The sequence below is a fragment of the Denticeps clupeoides genome, chromosome 2 (assembly GCF_900700375.1).
Source record: "Denticeps clupeoides chromosome 2, fDenClu1.1, whole genome shotgun sequence".
NCBI lineage: Eukaryota > Metazoa > Chordata > Actinopteri > Clupeiformes > Denticipitidae > Denticeps > Denticeps clupeoides.
The window spans coordinates 21,101,820-21,127,592 of record NC_041708.1 but is presented as its reverse complement, the minus strand read 5'-3'; the positions used below and the strand labels follow the sequence as shown (position 1 = coordinate 21,127,592).

Genomic DNA, 25,773 nt, shown 5'->3' with positions numbered 1-25,773 from the left:
TCCTGCAGGATGTGAATGTTTGAGTGAGAGCAGGAGGTGGTTCAGATCTGCTCAGTCTGTGTTAGATTGTCAGGATTGCCTGCAGCTGGGCTCCACACCGGAATCCAATTCTGACGCCCCATAAATGCCGGAAGTTTCCGCCCGTTCGGGGTCGCTGGCATTTTCGTGAACTCTCTGCACGAACTTGACCTGATTTAGTTTTATGTGTTCTGAGTTCTGGCAATCGCCACACGCCTACGGGTTTGTTTCAGTTCATTATTTACGTTAAACTGTTTTCGGCCACCGCGCCATTGTTTCTTTGTATTTCGTTATTGTTTGTTATAATAAAAACCCCTTCCCAGCATGTCAGACCTCTGCGCTTCCTTCCCCCGTAAGTCCGTAGTCGTGACAGAATGCCAGCGACCCCCCCAAAAGCGCAGAGGTGGAAAGCAGAGGAGAAGAAACGCAGCGAAGGACTCAGCCCGGCGCGGCGAACGCGGACGCCAGGGGAGAGACGCGCCGCCCGTTCTGGTGGAGCGTTTTCTCCCCGAGAAGCCGTGGTACGCGGCGCCGCGTGATGACGTCACCCCCGGGAAACTTCGCGAAACCCGGAAGCGACAACGTCGGCGGGTGAGTGGGCGGAGCGACGACGTTGGCGTCGGCAGCAGCGAGGAAGTGACGTGGGCAGCGAGCGCAGAAGATGCGACCCCCACGATCTTCGCCATGTCGAGCCAAGAACTCTGCGCTCTGCTGGCCAGGCTCCCCGTGGACTGGGACGACACGGACGACGACGAGAGCACGGGAGACGAGAGTTGGGCTCCGCCCATCGCGCCAGTCTACGATCGTCGCAAGGTCCGTGGGGACCCACGTCACTTCCAGGGGGGTGAGAAGCGGCAACAACGGCGGTGTTCCTCCAGCGAGGAGGTGGGCAGCCCCCAGCCCGAATGGCCAGAGTACTGCCCATGGGAGCTTATCGCGCCATGGGTCCAGGATGTCCGCAGGGTGGACGACCCTTGGAGTCACCGGTGGGAGGACACGGATGACGAAAGCGATGATGACGTGGATTTTCGGTGGGCGGTCGGTGCCGGGATGGCTCCGCCCAGCGTGCGCGTCCGAGATCATCGCGGCATCCGTGATGACCCATGTGACTTCCGGGGGTACGAACATGGACGACGACCAGGATGACGCCGTTTGGGCAGTCGGTGCCGGGATGGCTCCGCCCATCGCGCCCATCCAGGATCGTCACGAGGTCCGTGGAGACCCACGTCCCTCCCAGCAGTGTGAGGAAAGCTGGTGGAAGAGGGCGACGGGAGGTCGCCAGCCAGCAACTGCGCTGCCGGGACTGCCTCGCAGGGAATCCTCCATTCCTGCTCCAGTCGCCGACCCGCCTTCCCTCTGCCCGGACGTTCCCCAGCGAAATGGCAGCGCAGCACCAGCGTCCACACCTGCTGGAGAAGACGTCCACCCCCCTCCACACCACACACCTACCACCATCTCCAGCGACGTGCCCAGCCCCATGTGGGACAGCCCAATTGTCCCGGGACCCTTCAGTGGGGCAGCAGACACAGATAAGACCACCACCATCCTCACGTGTCTGACTGGGTCAGCATGGGGCTGGAGCACAACCCTCTGGCAGCAGGGAGAGACAGACAGGAGTTTTCGGGACTTCCAACAGAGACTGAGGGCGGAGTTTGATCGGCCTGAGCCAGGGATTGAACTCTGCCCCTCCACCACATCCAGCGGCAGTCAGGATCCGGGACAAGAAGACCCAGCACTGGTGGGCGACGAGAAGGTCGCTCCTCCCGAGATCCTGGCTGTGCCCCCTGAGGAGGTCCCGGAGAGCCCAGAGAGGGAGCCAGACGACCCTCTCTTTTGTCTGTCTCTGTCTGTGTGTGTGTGCGTGGTATATGTGTCCGTATGTCGCCCCCACTTCCCCTCTTTGTGTCCACCAGATGGTGATCCAGCAGCAGAGCCGAACCCCAGGGAGGGAGTTCCCTACCTGACTGCACCGGTCCAAGACGAGGTGGACGAGCCCCAAGGTACCCCTAGGTCCAGCCGGGGGGGGTGCTCCCCCAAAGAATTTTTTGGGGGGGTGCAGTTCGGGTTGGGGACTCCTCCTGAGGGGAGGGGAGGTGGGGAAGCGATTGAGCTGGGCCCTCCGGTAGCCAGTGAGGAGGGCGGGCCAGGCATGGGCCTGCGTCTGCCTCCAGAGGGGTGGAGCGCCATAGAGCCCCCGGGTAGGCATGAGGACCCAGCTGGGACAGGCAGGAAGAGGGCCTGCTTGTCCCAACGGACGCAGAAGGGGCTAGCCGGATGGTCTGGCAATGCCCCCCCCTTGGCACCAGGGCCGGGCAGCGAGAGGGGCTGCATAGTCCCAGAAGGCACCAGCCTGGGGTGCCTGGAACAGTCGCCGGAGGCTCTGGGACAATCTCCCTGCGCGGTGCAGGGGGTGACACAAGACGTGTCAGAGGGGACATGTGGAGACAGGGCCCACACGTACCCAGATGGATCGGCCCTGATTATTGTGTGCAGGTACGGGAGTCCGGGGCCGCCATGCGGGACCACGCCGGGGAGCCAGGCCGAGGGTCCGGGGCCGCCATGCGGGACCACGCCGGGGAGCCAGGCCGAGGTTCCGGGGCCCGCCATGGCGGGAACCCACGCCGGGGAGCCAGGCCGAGGTTCCGGGGGCCGCCATGCGGGAACCACGCCGGGGAGCCAGGCCGAGGGTCCGGGGCCGCCATGCGGGGACCAACGCTCGGGAGCCAGGCCGAGGGTCCGGGGCCGCCAAGCGGGGACCCCACGCCGGGGAGCCAGGCCGAGGGTCCGGGGCCCGCCAAGCGGGAACACACGCCAGGGGAGTCCAGGCCGGAGGGTCCGGGTCGCCGCCAAGCGGGAACCGACAGCCGGGGATGCCAGGCCCGTGGGTTCCGGGAGCCGCCAAGGCTGGACCACGCCGGGTAGCCAGGCCTGTGGGTCCTGGGCCGGCCACGCCTGACCACGCCGGGGAGCCAGCCCGAGGGGTCCGGGGCCGCCAAGTGGGACCACGCCGGGGAGCCAGGCCGGGGGTCCGGGGGCCGCCACGCCTGACCACGCCGGGGAGCCAGCCCGAGGGACCGGGGCCGCCACGCCTGACCACGCCGGGGAGCCAGCCCGATGGACCTGGGTCCGCCACGCCTGACCACGCCGTGGGGAAGCCAGCCCGAGGGACCGGGTCCGCCACGCCTTGACCACGCCGGGGAGCCAGCCCGAGGGACCGGGGCCGCCACGCCTGACCACGCCGGGAGCCAGCCCGAGGGACCCGGTCCTCCAAGGGGAGGATACAGCAGGGCAGGAGCCCTGTGGTTGCCGCCGTCCGCCCCGCCGCCTCCACTGATGGTACTGTTGGGGCTCCGAGGACGTAGGCCCTTGGAGGGGGGGCTCTGTCCAGGATTGCCTGCAGCTGGGCTCCAGCACCGGAATCCAATTCTGACGCCCCATAAATGCCGGAAGTTTCGCGCCCGTTCGGGGTCGCTGGCATTTTCGTGAACTCTCTGCACGAAACTTTACCTGATTTAGTTTTATGTGTTTGAGTTCTGGCAATCGCCACACGCCTACGGGTTTGTTTCAGTTCATTATTTACGTTAAACTGTTTTCGGCCACCGCGCCATTGTTTCTTTGTATTTCGTTATTGTTTGTTATAATAAAAACCCCTTCCCAGCATGTCAGACCTCTGCGCTTCCTTCCCCCGTAAGTCCGTAGTCGTGACATAGATATATTACGCCAGCCGAAGTAGCAGCAGTCTCTCACGCATGATGTTTCCAAGCTGGGATCCAGCCGTCATGCCGTTTTTATAGTAAATATAGAGACTCCCAATGGGGAGCAAATGAGTTCTGACTCGGCTGCAGCAAAACGCTTCAGATGAATCTCCGGCATTTTATGCACAAATTTGCAAAATGACTTCATGGTGTGTGTACATGTGTGTGTGTTTGTTTGAGATGTGTCTATTCCACTGTAAACATTTTCTGAATATCTTTCACACATGCCATTTTGTTGGACGATTGCCTCTGCCTCTTTCAATTCGCTACATCCCACAATAGAACAACTTTTCTGTTATGATCGCATGGCCAATTTGCAACCGTGTGTCATACTGCGCCGTAAAAAGCATCTGTTTAGATCACTGACAACAGACAGAACTGTAAAAAATGTTTTCCTGCTCGGGATACATCCTGATGTGTTTTTAACAGCTGTCTGAATCACCCTACACCTTCACACACTACTACAGCCTGGTGCTCTATCCATAATACCCATAGATACCAGGTTTCAATATGCAGACAAAACTAACACATATGGCTAAATATGTATCATATATCATGGCATAACCAATAAACAAATAAAACTTTTTTCCCGCCAATACCACAAACACTCAAGAGACACTAAACTATTTAATTCCAACACAGACACATTTATACACACATTTGTAAAACAGACATTTTAGTGGGCCCTTAGGTTCATACAGTCCTCTGATGTTCTGCGATGGGCTGATGAGAGAAGACACCCGGTCCTCTTCTTCTGGGTCAGATTTATGGCCCCTGCCGAGCCTGAAATACGGCCCTTTTATGATATTTACATTAACAGGCAGATCCCTGGGCGGCCCTGCATGAGTGTTTGTCTTACTGATTGGGGAACCCTTGAGGATGTGAGAACCACATTCCAGTTTGATGGGGACTTGAGGCCTCTGTGCATGTGTGTGTATTGTGTGTATTGGACCTTGTTGTCTTTGATTTGCCTCCGCTGTGTAAATGAAAGTAGGTGCCCAGCATGTGGGTAGCGTCCACCCAAATGAGTCAGATTTCATTTGGAGGAAAACTCCCTGACTGCCATATTTACATTTCATTTAGGCTCTTTTCTCACAAAATCTTTCCCTGTCTATACATTACTCATGTCACATAGTTTTTTACAATACTGGGTCTGCACTGAGGAGAGTGTGAGTTTGTGTGTGTGTGGTGTATCACTGCTGTTTTCCAGCCTCATGTGATACTTCTAAGTATGCAGAGTGTATTTTGAAATGTAGTGATGAATACTTAATACTGAGTACATTGCCTTAAAATTTACATTTAGAATTCATTTAAAAATGATAAACTCAATTTACAATACGGATTTTGTATTTTAGATAATTGTTTTGCATATGAGCATCAGCATATTTGCATATCTGCAAGCCTGTCATTCTCATCTGCATTTGAACATGCTAATTAGATTATTTTATTTTATATATCACAGCTTATGTATTTTTTAAGTGTTTTCTGTTTTCTTTATAGTCGTACTTATTTATTTATGTAAATCTGAATACATATCAACGTTACATGCATTTTGTTATATAAAGAACAGTGAAGAGCTAGTGAAGGAGAGTTGGGACAGTCAGGTACCAGAGACAAGAAGGTGGTAAAGGTGAACAAAAAATGTGCAAGGATGATGGAGGAAAAGAATATTTTCCACTTTTTTTGGACAGAACAGCACCCCGTTTTAGTCACTGATTTCTGCAAGAGAAAATTATAAAGCTTATAACCTGATTTTACCCAGAAGGAACAGAACAATTTTAAACCGCTTAAATGCTTAAAAGACACACATACTGAAGCCTCTGGATTATTATAGGAGGTGCACTGAATCATGGCTTTTTAACCAGTCTTCCCTCCAGTCGTCCATTTATAATTCATCCTGCAGATTTACTGAGGGTCTGGCTCTTTTGGTACTTTTATGAATGCAAACTTGCATGCTTGCTAGACCTGTCTTCCCTGTCAGGAATTATATTCATTATATTGGTAAGGGAGTGAAAGCTCCAGCTGATTAAGTAAATTGTTCCTGAACTTAACAGAGTGCTGGCATTTTTCTCTCTCCTTTGTGACCCCTGTCTCTGTCCTCTGTACCTATCAGTCTTTGTGTGTGTTGCTTCTCAATTAGACTGTACTGGCATTCAGTCAGCTTTTTTCCATTCCGTTTCCGTTTTTTGGCACGTTCCCTCACAGATAATCAAGGACAAGGAGAGGCAAGCTATTTAAATCATTGGAAGCTGAGGCTAATACATCAGCGAGACTGCTTGCTGAACTTCAACTTTATTTTATGTTGTTAGTCCAATTTCAGGGAAGTGCAGTGAAGAAGTACAAGGGGAATAAAACACTTTATGAAGACATAGTCAGTAGCCACGTTGCTGTCAGAAAAATGAAGACACATTCCCCCCCCACCAATGTGTTTGTGTTCTGGTCCATATATCATTACGGTGTTATTACAGATTTTGTGTTTAACTGCTTTGCTTGCACCCTGAAGCCACAGCAGAATATTAGATATGTAGATATTAGCTTTGGAGGGGCTTCCCTGGGCACAGGGATCATTTTCCCAAGTGGCGTTGGATTGGATGAACTCGGCCCTTCCCAGCCCCTGGCTCTAATCTGTTGCTTGAGAACTCATCTCTGTGCCATTATGGGCTTCTTCCATGTCCCGGTGCACCAGAGATCGATGATTGTTTTGTTTTAAATAGTCGTGCAGGTTATTAAGCAAGGAACCGGCCAATTTCTGGGAACTGGGCAAATCCTATCAGGTTTTAAGAGCTCATATTGGTAGGAGAAGTCTAAAGAATGGACAGAAGGCGGGAGAAAGGAACATTATGAGTTTCCTGTGATTTTCTTTTGTTTTTGTGGGGGGTGGTGGTGTTTGCTTAGGATACACTCAAACCAGTACTAAATACAGCACCTCAACTTAGGCATGGGGCTTGTCATAAATACGTATAAAAAAATAAAATAAAACATTTCACATCTTGTGACCAGAAGGGAAGGGAGACACAGAAGCAAGGCAACTTTGGACAAATAATATTTATTATTATAAACAGAAATGAAATCTGGTTCGATGCCCGAAAAAGGAAAACTGGTCCAAAGGCATGTGACGTAGTCAGGAACAAAGGAAATTGAACGGTAAACAAAGTCCACATTCATGTTAATGTTAATGGTTAGACATTAATGGTTCTAAGGGAGTCCGGCTCCATAAGGCCTAATTAGATGGACCAGGACTCACGCATAAAAATGTACTTAATTATATTTTCTAACGTAACATATTGACAAACAAACTGAAATTATAATGACAGTGAGGAACTGGAATAATGAAATGGGATGAAAATCATGGGGCCCCTGACATTTTAAACTTTATTCATAAAAACATTAAATATTGTGTTCATGGTAAATAACTACACACCAATGAAAGAGTTGTTTCTTTCTTTTATTCCAAGTGGTTCTTCCATGTTTTATTTATTTATATAAATCCTGTCGGCACCTGAACTTGCACTAGTGAACAAGCCCCACGCTGGTAGCTTAACACCCAGGTGAAAGGTTTGGTCTCTGGGTATGATTGATTGTGCATCAGTTCAACACCCAAATGAAACACTTTATGTGCACACAGTCAAGCATGCATTAACCTCGCAGCAAGCATGGCTGGCATGAACACAGCAGAAGCTGCGCAGAGCTGCCAAGCATATGTGGGGTTTGATCTGCTCCAAAGGCTTTGATGAAAGCATAAACAAAGGCAAACAAGCCGGCGAGGAAGAGCCCAATTCCGAAAGCCACCTGTTCCTGGTGCGCGTTCAAAGCCATCCAATGCAACCGGCCGGCAAGTTCCGTAATTGTTCATGTCGGAATGAAGATTAAACAGAGAGAAGCAGAATCAGAGCAGAAAGAAGAAAAACAGGAGAGGAGATATTCTTTGGTCTGAACCCCGCTGTGGCCAAGAACATCTGGTCAATTTCTGTACCCTTCCATTATTTCCAAATTAGGAAAGAAAGTCTCTGAAACCTTCATATTTCATATTTTCCTAATCACGTGAGTTTTTAGTTGTACCATAAATGTGTGTCATTACAATTTCTCTGCCATTTAAAATACAATTCCTGTGATTTTTAAATCCATTTAATCATGGAGTGTTTCTTCTGTTTTTCTGTCATTTTATGCATTCTTGGATGTCACACAGCTCCAAATGGAAAGAAGAGGGAAATAGAACTCCAAGATGCTAAATAGGTGCAACACTGGGTTCCAGTTACACATCAGTATATGCAGACATGGCATATATTTGCTATCATTCAAAGGTTTTGTGATGCATAAAAGCTTAACAAATTTCACCACACTGTTGTTACCTCTACAATGATTCAAAAAAATGTTTCTGCATAAACTCTGTCATTTAATAGTACAAATTGGCACAGTTTAATGGTGATCGAAGAAATAACTGTTTTGCTAGAGTAGCAACTAACTACCATTGGTACCATTCATGCTGATTTATTCAGGCATTCCAACTGGCAAATTCATATATGACATTACTGAAAATGTCAAGTTTAGCATGCAAAACACCAAGCAAGAGTCCACAAAAAACTTGCCAGACGTCATCCTGGTCAGCCTGATTAAACCCACTGGACATGTTTCCCTGTTTTTGATCACTGAATCTGCTTTGTGGCCTTTTTCTTTTTACAAACCACGTCAGCTCTATTTAATGCTCTTTTGACATGACCAATTTGTAATGTAATGTAAGTAAAAAAACTCTTTGCAGTGCGGGTGACATTTGATCTGGCACACCTAGGCCTTTGTTTGTTATACTCAGGCCGTCCGGCTTTTTTCAGACCTGGAGAGGGAATTATACAATTACAGTGTCTCTGAGGAAAATGTCATTATAGCTGTGAACCAGACGTGAACTGACCGATGACAGAAGTGATCATGTGCACTCAAAATCACTGATGACTTTTTGCTGAAAGAAGGGGGGTGTTTTCTACTCTTTACACACACATCTTTTACTGCTTATCTAAGTATGTTGATTTAAAATCTCTGTTTAAGGTGAAGTCATTAAGATTGTGAGAGGAAACCTCAGCAGTGTTATGCATTGAAAAGTAGGTGTTTCCTAAAGTACAAGTGCCTGCTCAGCATATCTGAAGGCTTTTAGCCAGCAGCCATATGCTTACTTGGGTAACTGTTGAAAGCCGACAGGTGGTGGCATCAGTATTTGCATAATTATGGATGTACGCAGCTCATTCTTACCAAGTCATAAACACAACCCATATGGCCCATCTGAAGACCGGTGAACCACCCGTTCTAAAACACTGGAAGTATTTCCTCCTGGACCAGGTGTTATTTTATTAAATGATACCAGCACAGAAATCCGGTCTGTAAATGACTTATTAGACACACTGCTACAGTTCTACAGTTCTACAATTACTAGTTATTATCATATTGCTACATAGCATATGTGTACCCCACAGTTTTTTTTTCTCCTTTGGCATTTTGGTTGGATTAAAGGAACCCTGGGATCCTTTACTGAAAACGCAACTATTCCACCATATTACAATATTTACATGACCAGCTGCTGCCTGCTGCATGTTGCTTTGGAACAGGTGAAATTGAATCAAAATTTTTAATAGTAAAGTCTTAACACCTGGCATTATTATCCAACTTACAATAATACACACAAGGTCATCCCTGACATGACCTTTGACCTCGTTCCTGCAACCTTACTGCCATATGTGCCATGATTCTTGACTCATCAATGTGATGTTAAATTTTTCAAAAACAGTAAACATTTTGATTTTAATATTATAACAAACTGAGAGAAAGATTTTATACTTCATCTGGTTTGTATATCAATATATTTTAGAAAATGTTTAATTTCTTGTAAATTTAGCATTGCCTACCCTTCGCAGAAGAATTGATTGTGTTCATCATTAAAATGAATCATTTTTGGATGATTATATTATGTAATCATCTTACTGTCAAGGCTGTTTCATCACGATCTTGTGTTCCCTGCAATTCCCTGTAATGGTGATACAATCCAGTCTAGTGCTTGTTTTATTGCATTAATAGTTTATGACCCTCTTGAAAGCAAAGGAAGATAACATGATAATGTAAACTATAAAGACAATTATATAGTAATTATACAATCTGCATAGACTGTAGTATATTTAGAATGTGTGGGACTGATTTAATATTTTTCATTTAAATAAGTGCTTCATTCAAGAAATGTCACAGTATTACAAGATGAATATGTGATATGCATCCGAATAAAATCAGTTCTAATTTCTGATGCATTTGTGTTTTATGTTACTGTATTAACATATACTATTTATACTGTATTTACATATACCATCCATTGTGCAGTTTCCATCTAAACATATAGTTTACATTCATAATGTTAATACCATTAAAAACTCAGACCCAGAAAACTGATTTTTAACAAGTAACTTACTGATTTATTTCTAGTACAGCTACTGAGCACATAACACACCTACATTCATACCTTTGACATAGGTTTTTGATCTTTTTTGAAGTGATTTAAACAAGTTCTTAGTTAGTACACCTTCAGATTGTTGAAAACTCATTACACTCTGTGTGTGTGTCTCTCTCTGAAGATATGCCCTTACACGTACGACGCAGTAGTGACCCTGCACTTGCAGCCCTCGGAGAAGCGCAAATTCTGCCAGAGCAGCCATCCCGGAGCAACCCCACACGCTGGTCCACCACACCTGGCTTCCTCAAAACCACCCCCAACAGCGGCACAGCCGCCAACAGCCTGGAGAAAAAGGTACAGTGGAACCCTTTACCGTGCTGACCTCACATGCTGATGAAGGCCCCAGCGATCAAATTACTGTCTTTACAGATCCATATGCTGGGCCTTGGGACTATTATTCCCTGTTCTTTTATAATAAGAGCATCACACACGTGCAAGGATTCAAGCAATTGGCTTCTGCTAGGTCATCCAATCCTGGCCATAACTCACAACGTTAAGTGTTTCTTTGTCAGGGACTTTTACTTTGTAGTGCTACCATTCTTTTTTGTTATCTAAACTCGGTGGAGAGGTCAGCGCCGCGGGCGCCACATGAATCAGAAGCGCTCTCCACTCCTGCTCAGACTCCCTGGAGCGCAAAATGAAAAAGAGACCAATTAGCTCTTCCCAAAATGGCCGCCCCCTCGCAGCGCTGATGAGCCTTCGGTGCTTTTGGAATCAGAGCAGTATTCCAAATGAATTGTGGGAGGAATAAAAAGGGCGCCAAGATGGAACGCTTGCAATGTGACATGGCAGGGCTGGATGCGATTAGTGCGTCTGTCAACGTTCCCTCGTAATCCTGTTTAAAGGCACTCGGCTCGTCACAGCCTCTGTAATCAGTGTGTGAAAATAAAGCTGTTATTTTTACCTTGTATTTTTCTCCCTCGCTCTGTCGGTGGCTTTTCTGAGAACCATAGAAAATGTCAGTGGTGGGAGAGCAGTAAAGGTCTTGCATTTGTTGATATTGCCGGCAGACCACAGGCCACTGTCCAGAATGCTGATGGGTCTGTATCAGTTTTCTTTGTGGAGAAAAATGTTGATGTCTAGCCTAGGGCTGAGCAAGCATTTCTAAATAAGTTAACACTTTAAATGAGAATACTCAAAAAATGGTCCCAAATGATTTGACACCCTTTTGTGTTGGATTTTAAAGTCTTTTTATATTTAATTTTTATTTATTATGTCATTTAATTATTATTTATTTATGTCATTTAAATGTTGTCAACTTATTACCAGTCTACTCCATCCATCTCTCCAGTACTATTGTCATAACTCCAGGCAGGTAGGGGAAGGAAGCACAGAAGCTTGTCATGTTTTATGGAAATTATATTTATTTAACAAGAAAACAATGGCGCAATGGCCAAGAAAGACAAAGAAACAAACTGAAAAATGTCATGACATTGCACAATGAAAACAACCATGCAGTCCACTTTAATGTTGCACCATGCACTATTTTAATGAGTCCTGATCACTCATGCTTAATTTACGTCATCTTGGAGTAATCAGGATCCATTAATCAGGTGTACCAGCACACGCTATGTGAACCCAGTGGCTCCTGGGCATCACAACTACACTCAGGAGTACTTTGGGCATGACTCTGTTTAAAAACACAAGTACTGCAGTTTAATACACTGTACACACCACTCTGTGGTGGTTATGGAGAAAATTTGGAGCCATTTTGAAATTGTAGTATTTTTGTAGGAGGAGAAAGTGAAGTATATGAAGTCACCTTTTTTTTCCTTCATGGCTGCTTTGTTCACTATTGTCATCATTAAAAGCCACTTCATGAGTTGTTCATCAACATGAGTGAATGATAAGAAAGTGTCAGGGGGAATGCCAGGAGGTGCATGAGCAGGCTGGGGATGCAGGAGTACTGGGGCAGGAAGTGCGTGGGAGCTTAGTCTGGCATGAGCAGGCAGGAGACAGGGTCCAGCAACGACGAGAGCTGAGAGACTATTCGGACAAAGCAGGGTCAGCGTGAAGCCTGGTCAAAAAGCAGAAGAAAAGCAGCAGCAAAGGACTGAATTCACCACGATGAGCGGTCGGGTATTAAAGATGGCCGTTAAGTATTTATAGAGGAAGGCGACCTCTTCCTCGTCTGTTTTTTAGGTGGGTGACCTTGGGAGCATCTGCTGGCGAGGAGGTGGAATGGAGAACCATGACAAAAAATTGTGTTCATGTCATGGCATAAGCCTTCAGGAGCGTTGGAAATTGTCTACATTGTCTAGTGTGAAATGCAGCAATCACAACAAAAGTTCCCTGCTGTGGAAATGTTAAAATTCTGGCTTTGATTGCTATATTTTGTTCATTAGATAATCTATTATGTGTGCTATTTCATAGTCCAATGTCTTCAGTATTGTTTTATAACGTAAAAAAAATACAAGACCCATAAATGAGTAGGAGCATCCAAACTTTTGACTGGTAGTGTAACACTGGCCACTCCTCACTCCCCACCACGGCACACTATTATATGCAGCAATTTTGTGACAAGGAAGTTTGCAAGTGTATTTGCCAAACTGTGGGGGGAAAATGTTTTTCAGCCGGCAGTTGTCTTGTTACCGCAGGAAAACTGCTCAGACCTAGTCTATTATAAAGTACTTGCAGAATCCAAGCAGAGAGAATTCACAGCCTTTGACTTTTTATTTGGCTTTTTCAGATATTCCATCCAGAAACTTCATTCTTGCTGTTGGCTGTGAATAAAAAACACACACAATCAGCAAATTTGATCCTCAGCTCAAATTTGGACCATACTCAGTCAAAACTTGTTTTATTTCTCACCGATTTTAGTTTAGATTTATTTTGAGTGGTGGACTCAGGTTTCCTGTAATGCCTGAGCAGCCAGGCCTCTGTCTCAGCCCGGCTCTTCCCCCAGAATCCACTCTTATTTGTTGTCATCTGATTTACTGCCTATGCTTGTTCTATGGCCTATAAAAATTACAGAATCACTTGTTTTTTTCCATGCTCTGTTCCCTGAATTATGCAATATCTGGAACTCTAATGGTTATAGCCAGCTGTCTTTTAGCTGACCTTTGACCTCCTTTCCTTTACGGCCCTGTCTGCAGCCTTTCCTCTCCTACCCTGACGCCACAGTTTTGGTCACGGCATATTCTACTTTGCAAGCATGTGTGAAGTGTGTACAATGGGCCAGGATCTCCTTTCAATCTGGTGATGCTATAGCCAGCAGCAGGCCCGCTCTGTAGCCTTTTTAGGCCAAAGCGCCTAGTGTGCTGGGCAGTGACCTGTTTCTGCATGTAGGAGTTTTTGACTCTGTACGTTCCTAAACTGGGGTTTAATTTGAGTCCGCTTGCCAGAGGGAGTGAGATTTACCCTCTGCATGAAAAAAGCTATTTCTTATTCCTAGTATGGCATGTCTTGTAAGAGCCAGCCTGGGGCGTCGGTGCAAAACGGTGCTATCTAAAGTTAGACACCTATTAACGAGGAAATGGAAGACATGGCATTTCGATAAAAGAGAAAAGAACAAAGCTTTATTACGTGGCTGCAGCCCAAAGCAAACTCTACCAGATATCTGTCTTTGAGAAGAATTGAGCTCTGTTTTCTGTTAAATACGTTACGATGCACACAACAAACCCTGAATTTGTTTTAATTGCTAATTTTTTGCAACCTTGATACACGTCATTGAAGTTATTATTCCTTCTGCCATTATTATGTTTCGTTTTTTTATGTATGGCTCTCTGTCTGTTTTTGAGCTTTTGGGTGGGATTTTGAGACTGAGCGGGCCCCTTTGGGGTGTCCAACTTTCCGATCAGTCATGTAGCATATGCAGCTGACACATTCAATGCACTGGAACACAATGCTGTTGTGTGCTGTGCAGAGATTTTAGAACCAAGAAAATTGTGTAGGTGTCATTATTGGATTGGTGAAGCTGAATGTGTGTGTGTGTGTGTGTGTGTGTGTGTGTGTGTGCATGTGCTTGTCTGTACTCTCTGAACCTCACTGTGCTGTTCTTTATTTCCAGGGGAAAGCGTTGAATGCTTATCGAAGTCTCCCGCGTGATGCAGCTGGCTGGTCAAGCCAGTTCCAGAGAGAGAACGCCCGATCCTCGCTCAGTGCCAATCACCCCATGGTCGACCGTTGGCTGGAGCGTCAGGAACAGGTAGAGTCTGCTAGCAGGACAACTAATAAACTCATTGATGGATTCAGTCAACCCGATGGTCAACAAGACTCAAACAGTAAAATGGTTAAATTCAGCATAAAAGTTTACTGTAATTACCATTAACCAACTATTTAACCACACAAATAAACCAATACATTCATACAAAAACATAGATATTGACTTTAATCTGGTTCTTACAACATCCATAAGAAACACCACTGGCTACAGAGCTGCAAAAACACAAGAGGTTTTGAGGGGGGAAACCAGTGTTGTGTTTTGATTATTGAGTCTAGTTTTGAGATGATATTAACTCACTGATGTTGCTTTTATAACCATAAAATAACACATGAGTGAAAGAACAGAGTTCTACCGTATTGGCCTGATGATAAGGTTACAGCAATATCTACTAGCATTACATTTTTGTCTAGACTGTTGGGAAAAATAACGCTAAATCAAAAAGTAAAGTTCATATTCCAGTCAAATTGTAAAACAAGAACATTAATGTCACATGCTTCCTTTTTCGTATAGTATGAGGCGTGTTGTTCAGAACACGAACAACCTGTCTGAATTGTGTCGATTTTGGCATTAGTAAGTGAATGAATTACAGATCTGCTGGAATCTTAACAGGTAAAAAAAGACCAGATGGTTTAAAATCACACATTGTCAGATCCTTGCCATTTTTTTTTTATCACGCGCCAGGTGTCTACAGTTGGCCCCAGGACAGATTGTGATCATGTCGGGGTGTTATTTGAGGTTGTAGCGGTGGCCCCAGTGTCTGCTGCTCGCCAAGAGCAGTGAAAAGAGTGGAGATGAAATTACTGAAAATGACAGGGCCTCTCGCAGGAGACCTCAGAGTTCATACTCATGCTGGAAGCTTGCAGGATTTCCCTGTTCCTGTCTAGCGCATTTTTATGCTTTTACTGGCCGCTCGTCTTACCTCTGGTCATCATCGGCTGTGTGTGTGTGTGTGTGTGTATATGTGTGTGTGGGTGGTACCTGTAAATCTTTTCACCTGAGAGAAATAGAAGTGGTGTTTGGAGATTTAGGTGTTGAAGGCGCTGAGTGCATTTATACATATTCACAATTGATTTGCCATGAGGTGCGATGCTCAGCTCACACACCTAGAATAAGTTCCCCCTTCTGTGTCCGCGGTGACACTGTGACACTCTCTCTGTCAGTCACCACCCTCTCGTCCTAATTTTTTTTTTTATTCCATCATTTCACTTCTACTCACAAAGTCTGTGCCCCTGACCAGTCCTAGTCCAGCTCATGCATCATCATTAAGGGGCTCGACTTGTGTATAGAAGCCAATCACATCGTGGATTTACACGTACACACTCACACACACACACACACACACACACACACACACACACACACACACACACACACACACACACACACACACAGTAGAAACATTTTGATACTACAAATATTATACAACCTATAACATGCATCTTAAAAATGTGTTTGCTTGTGAGCTAAGACTTTTATTGATCCATTTTTGATTCACAAAATGTAGCAACAGAGAAAATTATCAACAGATTAAGCACAAAGTGTGATGGATGTTCAATGTATATTTAAAAAAAAAGATTAGATATGCTACATTTATTGCACACTAAGTTATTTTTTGTTGTTGTTTTAGGTGGATGATTTTTGCTAATAGAAATTCAATATTATAATGTTACCTATGACCAATCAAAAGTCAATACCTTAATTGAAATAATGAAAACAAATGACCTTTTTCATCATAATTATCTTCTAGCACAGCCTCAAAACCTCATTCCCCAGTTCCTCATTTTAAATAGTCTTTTGTTGTTTAGCGAAAAGACACATAACTGCACTCTTGCTCATACATTTTGACTTAGTGCAGTATGTTTTCTTATTCCATTTGTGTCGACTTGTATGAATTAGCCCTCATAAAAATTGCAGTGACCTTCCTCCCTTTGTATGGGTGGGTGGATGAAAGGTAGAAAATGCGTCTTCACACATTTCCTGCTGCTCTGTTTTGTCCCGTGTCTCCTCCTCGACTCACTCACTGCGCTCTCAGTGCACTTTCATTTCAGAACTGTAATGTCGAGGTGCGTTTTATGGGCCTGGTGAGATCGTTTCAATTACATCGCTACTCAGATCACCTTAATTGCATTTTTTTAACAGCAAAACATACCTGAGAAAGGAAAGAAAACCACAACATATTAAACAGAAGAAATTTTGATTGAGTGTGTCCAGGGAAATTAGGAGTCTGGATTTTTAGAACTAATGGAGGAATCAGGGTAAGGGTAACCCTTTAGGGGAATAAAAGATATGGTGGTTGGAGGGGGGAGAGCACGTCTCCGCAGGTTCTTTTGTTTTTGTAGTGGTGGGTGTGTCTGTGTGTGTGGTAGGGAAGGTGAGTCGATGACACTCAAGTGACATTGACACTCAAGATAAAAATATCTCTGTAGGCTAATTAAAACATCTCACTGCTCTATGTGCAGGATCTGGTACGATAATGAGTGTGCAGAACCTCAGTCACTCACTCACTTAACAAATGGGAAATATTCTTTGAGAGAACATTTGGTCCTAAATACCCTTTATGTCCTGTTACTAGATTTTATACTTAAGCTTGGCCTATGGACCACCAACTTATTAAGTTAGGAACATGTTTCACATTTACGGCATGTATCAGACACCCTTATCCAGAGTGACTTACAATCAGTAGTTATAGGGACGGTCCCCCAGGGACAGTCGTGAAAGTGAAGTGATTGTCATTGTGAAACACTGCAGCACAGCACACGGTGCACACAACGAAATGTGTCCTCTGCTTTGAACCAATCACCCTTAGTGATCAGTGGGCAGCCATGATAGGCTCAGTGGCACCTCAGTGGCACCTCGGCGGATCAGAATTCGAACCGTGGCCGCTTCCTTAACCGCTAGGCCACCACTGCCCCAGTCTTGCTCAGAGACACAATGGTAGTAAGTTGTAGTAAGTTTGCACCTGTGACTTTGTTGTCCTCTGGTTTGCTAGTGTGTTACTCACCTGGTTACTAGCAGTACCAGTACTGATCGCCTGGTCCCCCATCGCTAAAGGTAAAAGGAAGACATTAATCTAGATTCTTCTCAGTCTTGGCCCCTCTGTGGTGGAATGAACTACCCCTTGAGGTCAGAACAGCTCAGTCACTGAGTATTTTCAAACGGCATATTTAGCATATTATGTTAATATTGCCTTACCCACCCACCGTCCCACTGTTTCTCACTGTTAGCCTTGCATTACACCATACTACTGGGTCCCAGAACTCTATTTAGAGGATCCACCATTAGATGCTCAGAATAGAGCTTTTAAGTGGATGCTTAGGGCATCATTCTGTCCATAACCTTTGACCTTACATCTCTAATTGAATCATAATCGTTTTGTGCCTGTAGCTCTTAGGCTTCCTGACTGGCCAGCGCTTTCGTGGATCTTAGTACTTCTTGTTAATGCATTTTTAAACACACCCTCTTACTTTTATTATGAATTAGAGATGTCACCATGTGGCACCCTTCGGAAGTGTTTTATTTTTTCTTCGTACTTTTCCACAACTTTTCCATGCGTGTTTACCTGTACAGTTTTTTTACCTACCTACCTACCTACCTACCTACACTACCTACCTTACAGTGCAGGATGTATAATTAATGGAGATCAGTGAAATCATGGAATCATCAGAAAAACATTTTTCTTTTCTTTTTTTTTATTTTATAATACCCTATAACTGGTTAATTTTTTGCTTGTAAGCTTTTGCAAGCATGTAAGAACAGGTCCTTTTCCTATTCACAACTACAATGTTGCACTTCCATGTTTCTATAGTTGCCCATAATGTACAAACGAAACCGGTAATAGCTGGAAGTATTTTCTGGAATATTTTCTGATTATTTTACCAATTTGGAAAGGGAGAGTGAGGAAAGGGTTTTTATTCACGCACTCTTTTTCTGCATGGTTTTGGGGCAGATGTGGCCTAGCAGGTACGGCCCCATAATCAGAAGGTTGCCGGTTCCACTCCTTAGGTGCCACTGAGCAAAGCAACGTCCCCACACACTGCTCCCCGGGTGCCTGTCATGGCTGCCCACTGCTCACTAAGGTGATGAGTTAAATGCAGATGACACATTTCATTGTATGCACCGTGTGCGGTGCTGCGGTGTTTCACACTGACAATCACTTCACTTTTTTTCACTTCCGATTACCAATACATGTGAAAATCAACCCAGAGGCTCCCATTTTACTTACTAGTACATCATACAGATTATTCATTCACTCATTATTCATCATAACATAATAACACCACTCACTCATACACTCCTAAAAACAATTTAGAGTCACCAGGCTGCCTTGTTCGCAACCTGGAGAACACCGACATCAACACAGGGTGAGCATGAGAAGTCTGCACAGAACTCATGGCCTTGGAGGTGTGAGGCCACAATACTGATTATTGTATGGCCATGTGGCCCTATCAGATAGATACACTAGAAAATGCATAAAATACTTGAGTGAAAAAATAAGCACCAAGCCTGCTTTTCAAAGGGCTAACTACTGTTCCTCTCTGCCTGGTTTGGTTGTCAGGGCTCCAGGGTACTTATGTGAGTGTGTTTGTTTAAGGTAACACCCATCTTGTCAATACTAAAAGCATCTGTTTTGGCCTTAACACTTTACCTTGTGCAGAAATAGAATGGCTGAAAGAGCAATTTATTGACTCGTAAACGTCAGAGGCTCATGACTTCCCCTTTAAATAAACAGCCATCATCAAACCCTCTAAAACTGGCCCTTTAAAAATAAAAACCCACTCAACTTTACAATGCACGCTAATGGCCTTCATCACACCAGCTCAGAGGTCCTTCACAGGAGCACAGGAATGTCTCCATGGTGATGAGTAACCACAGGGCAGGTGATGTTCACATCAGACCAGTGATTTGCTCACAGGAAGTTATGTGCACACCCTTATGACTAAATGGTCTCTCCCACAGCCCGATTGTCACTACCTGTACATGGCAGCTGCTGCCAAAATGGAGGGCAAGTGGAAGGAAGCAGCGAAAGCCAGACAGAGGACACTTTGATCAGCCAGGCGGCTGATGTTCTCTCCAAATTCCTCGCTCTTTGTAGTTGATGGAGCTCCTTGTCTGCTGTCTAATTCCATCTACATGAAAACATAACCCATGTCTGCTCGTAGCTCTTGTCATTCTGTGAGGAGATGCTGGGGAAAGGTTGACAAGGTTGCTGATTTGAACTTTCACTGTTGAAGTGCTGGAGCAAAAAACACTGGTTCCTGCCGATGGAGATGATTTTTGGTTAATCACACAGTTCTGCCCTCTTGAGGTGTGGGCTCAGTTATTTAACCTTTCTCCCTGAGCAACTGCCCCGCCACACCCCTGAATGTTTAATTTACCGATGAGAATTGTAAATGTTGTCGGCGTATATCATTCCATTTCCTTACTGACTAGCACAAGTGTTTATTTACTCCTTACACAAGAGATTAAATATCTAACTCAACATTTGGGCTGCATAGTGTGTAGGGAGTATTTGCTAATGTCAACTTGCGCATGTTCTTGGGATGTACAGAAAGAATTAGACAGAGGGACAGCTTATTAGTTAGATGCAATTTGGAGAGGAAGAACTAACCACCCATGAGTTTTTTTTTGCAACATGAACTTTAATGATGTTTTTAGAAAATAAATTTAAAATGGAAGGAGCTAATAACATTTTTTGGCTTACTTTTTACGTTAGTGAATAGAAGTGTTCAGACAATGAGTAAAGCAACACACATTAACATAAAGATATGTAAGCTCATTTACAAGCAGCATATTTAGTCCCGGTGGTTTGGAATATCCTGTACAGTGCACTGCGCTGTGGTTGTGATGGCTCACACTCCGGAGCAGACATCGGCTTAATCTTCAATCTGTGTGAGAGTGGGACAATGATGAGGGGCACTGGGAATGTGTGTGTGTGTGTGTGTGTGTGTGTGTGTGTGTGTGTGTGTGTAGGCCTGTGGCATGCCCTGGGCACTTTTTGGCCAGCAGAGTGGAAATCAGAAATCATCTGAAACCTCAGTCTGTCACCGTGTGCTTCAGTTTTAATCTATAGGAAAAGTTTATAAATCTGTAATGTGAGGATTGTTGATATGAATTATAAAGAATGTTGCTTTCAGACTAAATATGTGTTTGGAGAGAGAGTGGGAGGCAGTTTTGTGTCCAGGATTTCTGTCTCTCTGCCTGTTAGCCAGGAAGTTTGGCCCTAGTACAGCAGGAGGGATTCATACTTCCCTCACCCTGAATCATCTCTCTCATCTATTGTCAGCAAAGCCAGGAAGATTTACAGAAGTACCCTCAACAAACCACAGAAATAGCAGGAGCTGGACCGATCTCTCCTCTCCTCTCCTCTCCTCTCCTCTCCTCTCCTCTCCTCTCCTCTCCTCTCCTCTCCTCTCCTCTCCTCTCCTCTCCTCTCCTCTCCTCTCCTCTCCTCTCCTCTCCTCTCCTCTCGAATAGACTCCACCAGTAGGTGCTGCTATATGTACGGTTTTCAGACTGAGCAGGAGTGAAAAAAACAAGAGAATTTAAAAGACATTCACCCTCTTGCTCCACTTTGTGTGTGTGTGTTGCCATCCAAGGAATGTTTTCAGCTTTCCGATCTTACTTAAGCTTTGCATGCAGTCTCACATGAGACCACACGTCTTCCCTGTCCTTTGCTCATTCCTCTGTATTTAATTTGATGATCCATTCAGTAATTACCTGGCTCTGCTAACCTGGTTGATCAAGGCCAGTAGCAGCAGTTTTTTGTTTTTGCTGATCTTCAAAAGAAAGACAGCCTAGTGTGGGTGAGGGTTATGGGGTTGAGTTTTGAGTAAGGGCTGAGTTGTGCCACCGCACTCACATTACAGATCCCTCCCCCTCGTCCTCTATCGCCTTGTATCTGCCTGCTTTCTCCTCACCTTCTTTTTTCCTCTCCATCCTCCCCACCCTTTCTGCTCTCTCCACCTGCCGGATGAGCGCTTGTATTCAAAGAGCAGTGGGGCTGCGCTGTGAATCCCATGCAGTGAGCTGGAACTGTTCTAGTCCATTAACCAGGCGCTGCGGATCTGCGCCGCCAGATAGGCTCCGCCATTAGCTCCTGCTCCAGAGAGAGAGAGTTTCACAACCCTCCCCAGTACATCTACACATTCCAGCATTTTCCCGCTTCCCTATGGCTTTTCCAATCTTGGAGCTGCTACCTGTCCAAAGGTGCACAGGAGATATTGCTGCACCTACCTGATTCACATGAATGGTCATGTTTCCACATTTGGAAAGTAAAGTAATAATAATTGATTTTTGTCTGTGTGTGTAAGATCAGGCCAGAGTTGGGCTAGCAGGTAAGGAAGCAGACATGTAACCAGAATGTTGTGGGGTTAAAGCCTCAACCGCCAGATGTCCCCTTGAGCAGGGGTACCGTCCACACTCTGCTCCCCGGGCGCCTTGCATGGCTGCCCACTGCTCACTAAGGGTGATAGGTTAAATGCAGAGGGTAAAATGTTTTAAATAAACCATTTCTGATGACATAATAAATCTCACTTATGCAGATGTAACATTTTTGGTAGTGATAAGGAGTCACACTTATTACACCAGACTGAGGCATGAGAGGGGAGGGTGTGATTATGGTATATTTGTCATTTTTCCCTCCTTTGGTCTTCAAGTGTCTTGTCTCGTTATTTTCTCACTCCTGGGTCATAAGCAATCAGAGGGGCTCTGAGCGGACCCTGGGTACACTCGAAACACCTGTGAAACACACACACACACACACACACACACACACACACACACACACACACACACACACACACTTGAAAAATCAGTGCCATTTGTTTCCCTGCTTCTCAGCTCACACATGTAGACCATCTCCTGTCCTCTTTGTTCCCCTCGCCACTCTCCTTCCGCACCTGATTAACGCTCTGGCAGGGCCCTGTGCCTCGAACTTCGTCTTCGGGAGGATGATGAAACCGGTGCGTTATCTGCACTAACTCACCATCACCGTGGCTGGGAGAATGTTCCGGATCCATGTTGTTCCGAGTAAAAGCACCTGTCCCACCCGATGAACATCTCAAAGAAAAATCTAATTTTCTCCTGTTGTGCTCCCAACTTCATCTCTCCTTTTTTACTGTAGTGCAAGAAGTGTTGAAAGGCATCACACTTAATGTACCTGGTGCATTTTTTTCCCTTCATCTCCACTGATTATGAATGTGTGTGTGGGTTTGCTTATTCGCTCCGTGGAGTGAGAAATCACGTTTTCAATGAGAATAATTGAACACAGGCCTAGGTGCCAGCTCATTACCCACAAATCATAGGGAGCTGGGCACCTTAGTTGGAGGCCGTAATGACTTTTGGGAATTAGACAGCCACAGTGGTGAGGACTTGTCCATAGTCTGAATGAAATCAAAATTAAAAGTGAGAATTGAAATGATGTTCAGCACTTTTTTCCATCAACTCTGTCAGTGGCTCATTTATATTAGATTAGCCAGCACTTTTAGGTTATTATTATTTTTCAGCCCAATCATGGGCTGTGCTTCTTTGGTAGTGTGTTTGTCTGTATATATGCAGAATATATGTTTATGTGTTTCTAAAATCTAAAATCATCCATTTAAGAAGTAGGCTCATAGGTCTTTGTCTTTTAACTCACTTTGTCCTAAAACATCTCATAAAGGAAAAAGTCTGTTTTGGAGAGACATGTTACTTACTTTGGGCTTCTTTCCATATGACCCGTCTGCTTATTTTTCACAAGACTTGGCAACATTGTTGATCATCCTTGGTGGCTTTGGTTTCCTTGAAGATGTAAGACCTTCCTAAATGGATTGGACATGTTCCATAAGCAGCTGTTGACAGACTATTTGAATTGAATTGACTATTTGAACGTTTGCAGAAGAAGACTCTTCTAGAAGTCTATTTTGGAATCAAGCCACGTCTGTCCTTTCCTTTTTATATCACCCCCCCCAAATTCTCTAAGTGATGTACACCTGGATGTAATTAAGAAATCCCAAATAGGATAAAAGGACGTAAAGCGCTGAACCCAAATGAAGGAGAACCCTGAGCGCAAACAGACGAACACTAATAAGTCCATATTCTTCCACACCCATTATGGCTAAAGTGCTTTAAGGGCCATTTATTTCCCTGACAGCGATGCAACCAGGCGAAAGACGGAGCCTCTTTGATTGACAGTATCCGATTTCCCAGACTCCTGAATTATTCATTTCTATTTATTTGATTTTTTTTCTTTTTTCTTTTTTGCCCCACCATTTTCTTTATTTTCTTTTTATATCACGCCGGCTCACACCGCCTCGCTCCCCTTTTACTTAAATGCGTTCTTGCACAATGACATTCCTTGTTGTGATGAGGCCCCTTCTTTCTCCAGTATTAGCTCCATTAGAAAGAAGTGCTTTTAAAGACGCCACAGGAGTGTAAATCTGCTCGTGCAAGCTGTAAAACACGCCACAGCGAACGGAGGCCTGGGGAAATAAGAGCGTCTCCCTTTTTATACACCAGAAACCTACATTTCATTGGCCGGAACACGGACACAAAGCCCCGGACAGTTGAATGTTAGAATGCGCTGTTAAATTGGAGTGGAAAGTGGAGAAGACGAGGGTCATGAATAGTAAAGCCTTTATTTTGTACAAGTGATTGCGTGCTCAAGGTGAGTCAAAATGACGGCACCTCATTTTATGCAATCGTTTGGAGGATTACATCAGTATGGGCATTTAGAGGAGATTCGGATTTTAAGGCTTGAATATTATTTTGAGCCATTGTGCTATTTGTTGGAGGCCATTATTTCATTAGACCATTCATCACTAATTAGTTGATTGCTAAATTAGATAAATTAGGATTCAGATACATTACTGTGTGTGTATGTGTGCATATGTTGTCACTTCACACACAAAAAAACCCTTTTTGTCCTTTTCTAAATCTGAGTGTACTTGTCTGTCTTGCCGGCACCTTTCCCATATATTTTTTCCCTGCTGAGGGACCCCGGGGAGCTCCTGCCTGGCTGCGTCCCTGAAACTGAGTGACGTTCACACCTGAGTGGCCCAAGAACGAAAAGTAAAGAAAATGGGGGGAAAAAAAAACCTGTGGAACGCTCAGACTGACAGTGTACAACTAGACCTCTGTAGAGGAAGAGAAACATGGGCTTGTTTATGCTGCCACATACACACAAAAAAAGAAGTTGACACCCTCTGAGGGACAGTCCAGATCTTTCACCCTCTTCCTCTCTTTGTCTTACCTCTTCAATATAGTTCTTTCCCTTCCTCTTTTGGCTCACAAATCAATGTTTTCTTTTTCTTTCCTTTGTGTGAATGTGGGCCATTAGGATGCATTGTTGAGAAAGATCGGGGCTCTGATTGAAATCTGGCCTGTTTTCCTATCTTACTGACAGGCAACACTTAAAAGTGAGCCGTAGATGATGTGTTTGTGCGGCCCTTCCTGCAGCGTGTTGACAGTCAGGTTAAAATTGCTTTTCAACAAGAGGCTATAGGAAAAGAGGCCATGCATAGTGGAATTAGTGAGAGAGAGAGAGAGAGAGAGAGATTATATATATATAATATAAAAATGTGCGTGTGTGTGTGTGATATATATCTATTTACAAGTTTGTATTCTCAAGCAATAAAAATTGCTTGAGGCTGTGCAAATTACTTTTAGGTTAAAAACAATAATGTCTGGGTAGATCATCTTTTCAGTAAAGCAGTAAGCTAAACTTACAGAAATTAGACTCTAACTTTAGGTTTAAATGATCTGGATTTCACAGCACTAAGCTCTTTCTTTCTCTGGTTAATGAGGTTAATGATAATCTCATAATACTGCTGATTGGTCAGAAACAGTGAAACAGCGGACTCGACTGGTGGTAGGAGTTTCTTGTATTAATTAGGTGTGGCAGGATGCATAGTCATTTGGCAGCAGAATGGCACTCGTCTAAATTAAATCATCGTGTTTTAGAACCATGCGAATGCACCGTTATTAGGACACTTGGACACACTTGGGTCAGCTAGTCTTTACACAAGCCTAGAACTGGACCGAGCAACCCCATCACCACCTGCTCCTGCACACTTCATCTGCCATTTTTTGTGGTTGTTTATACATTTCACCTGATTTTACACAAATTAAATACATTTTGCATATGGTTCACTGTTATAAGTGCTCACAATTATTAGCAATTTGCCTAAGATCATGCGCTTCTTCCTTCTAAAGGTGAGCTGATATTTCATCCTAATTTATTGCGTATTCTGCTAAAACTAACATGAACATATACTTTTGGCCAAACTCCTGTAAATCTCACTTCATTACCACCTTCTAGCCTCCCTGTTGCTCTGGACCAACACACAGCCAAATGACTGTTTCCTGGCCCCTTTCAA

At 44.7% G+C, this 25,773-nt stretch overlaps 1 protein-coding gene across 2 annotated transcripts in view; it reads left to right on the top strand.

Moving 5' to 3' along the window:
* Nucleotides 1-25,773, top strand: part of pard3aa (par-3 family cell polarity regulator alpha, a) — a 333,882-nt gene that overhangs the window by 118,258 nt on the left and 189,851 nt on the right. For both annotated transcript variants that reach the window (XM_028959719.1, XM_028959710.1), the window contains exons 4-5: nt 10,376-10,548; nt 14,264-14,401. In XM_028959719.1, coding sequence (XP_028815552.1) covers nt 10,376-10,548; nt 14,264-14,401 — 311 coding nt within the window. The remainder of the gene's footprint in view (nt 1-10,375; nt 10,549-14,263; nt 14,402-25,773) is intronic.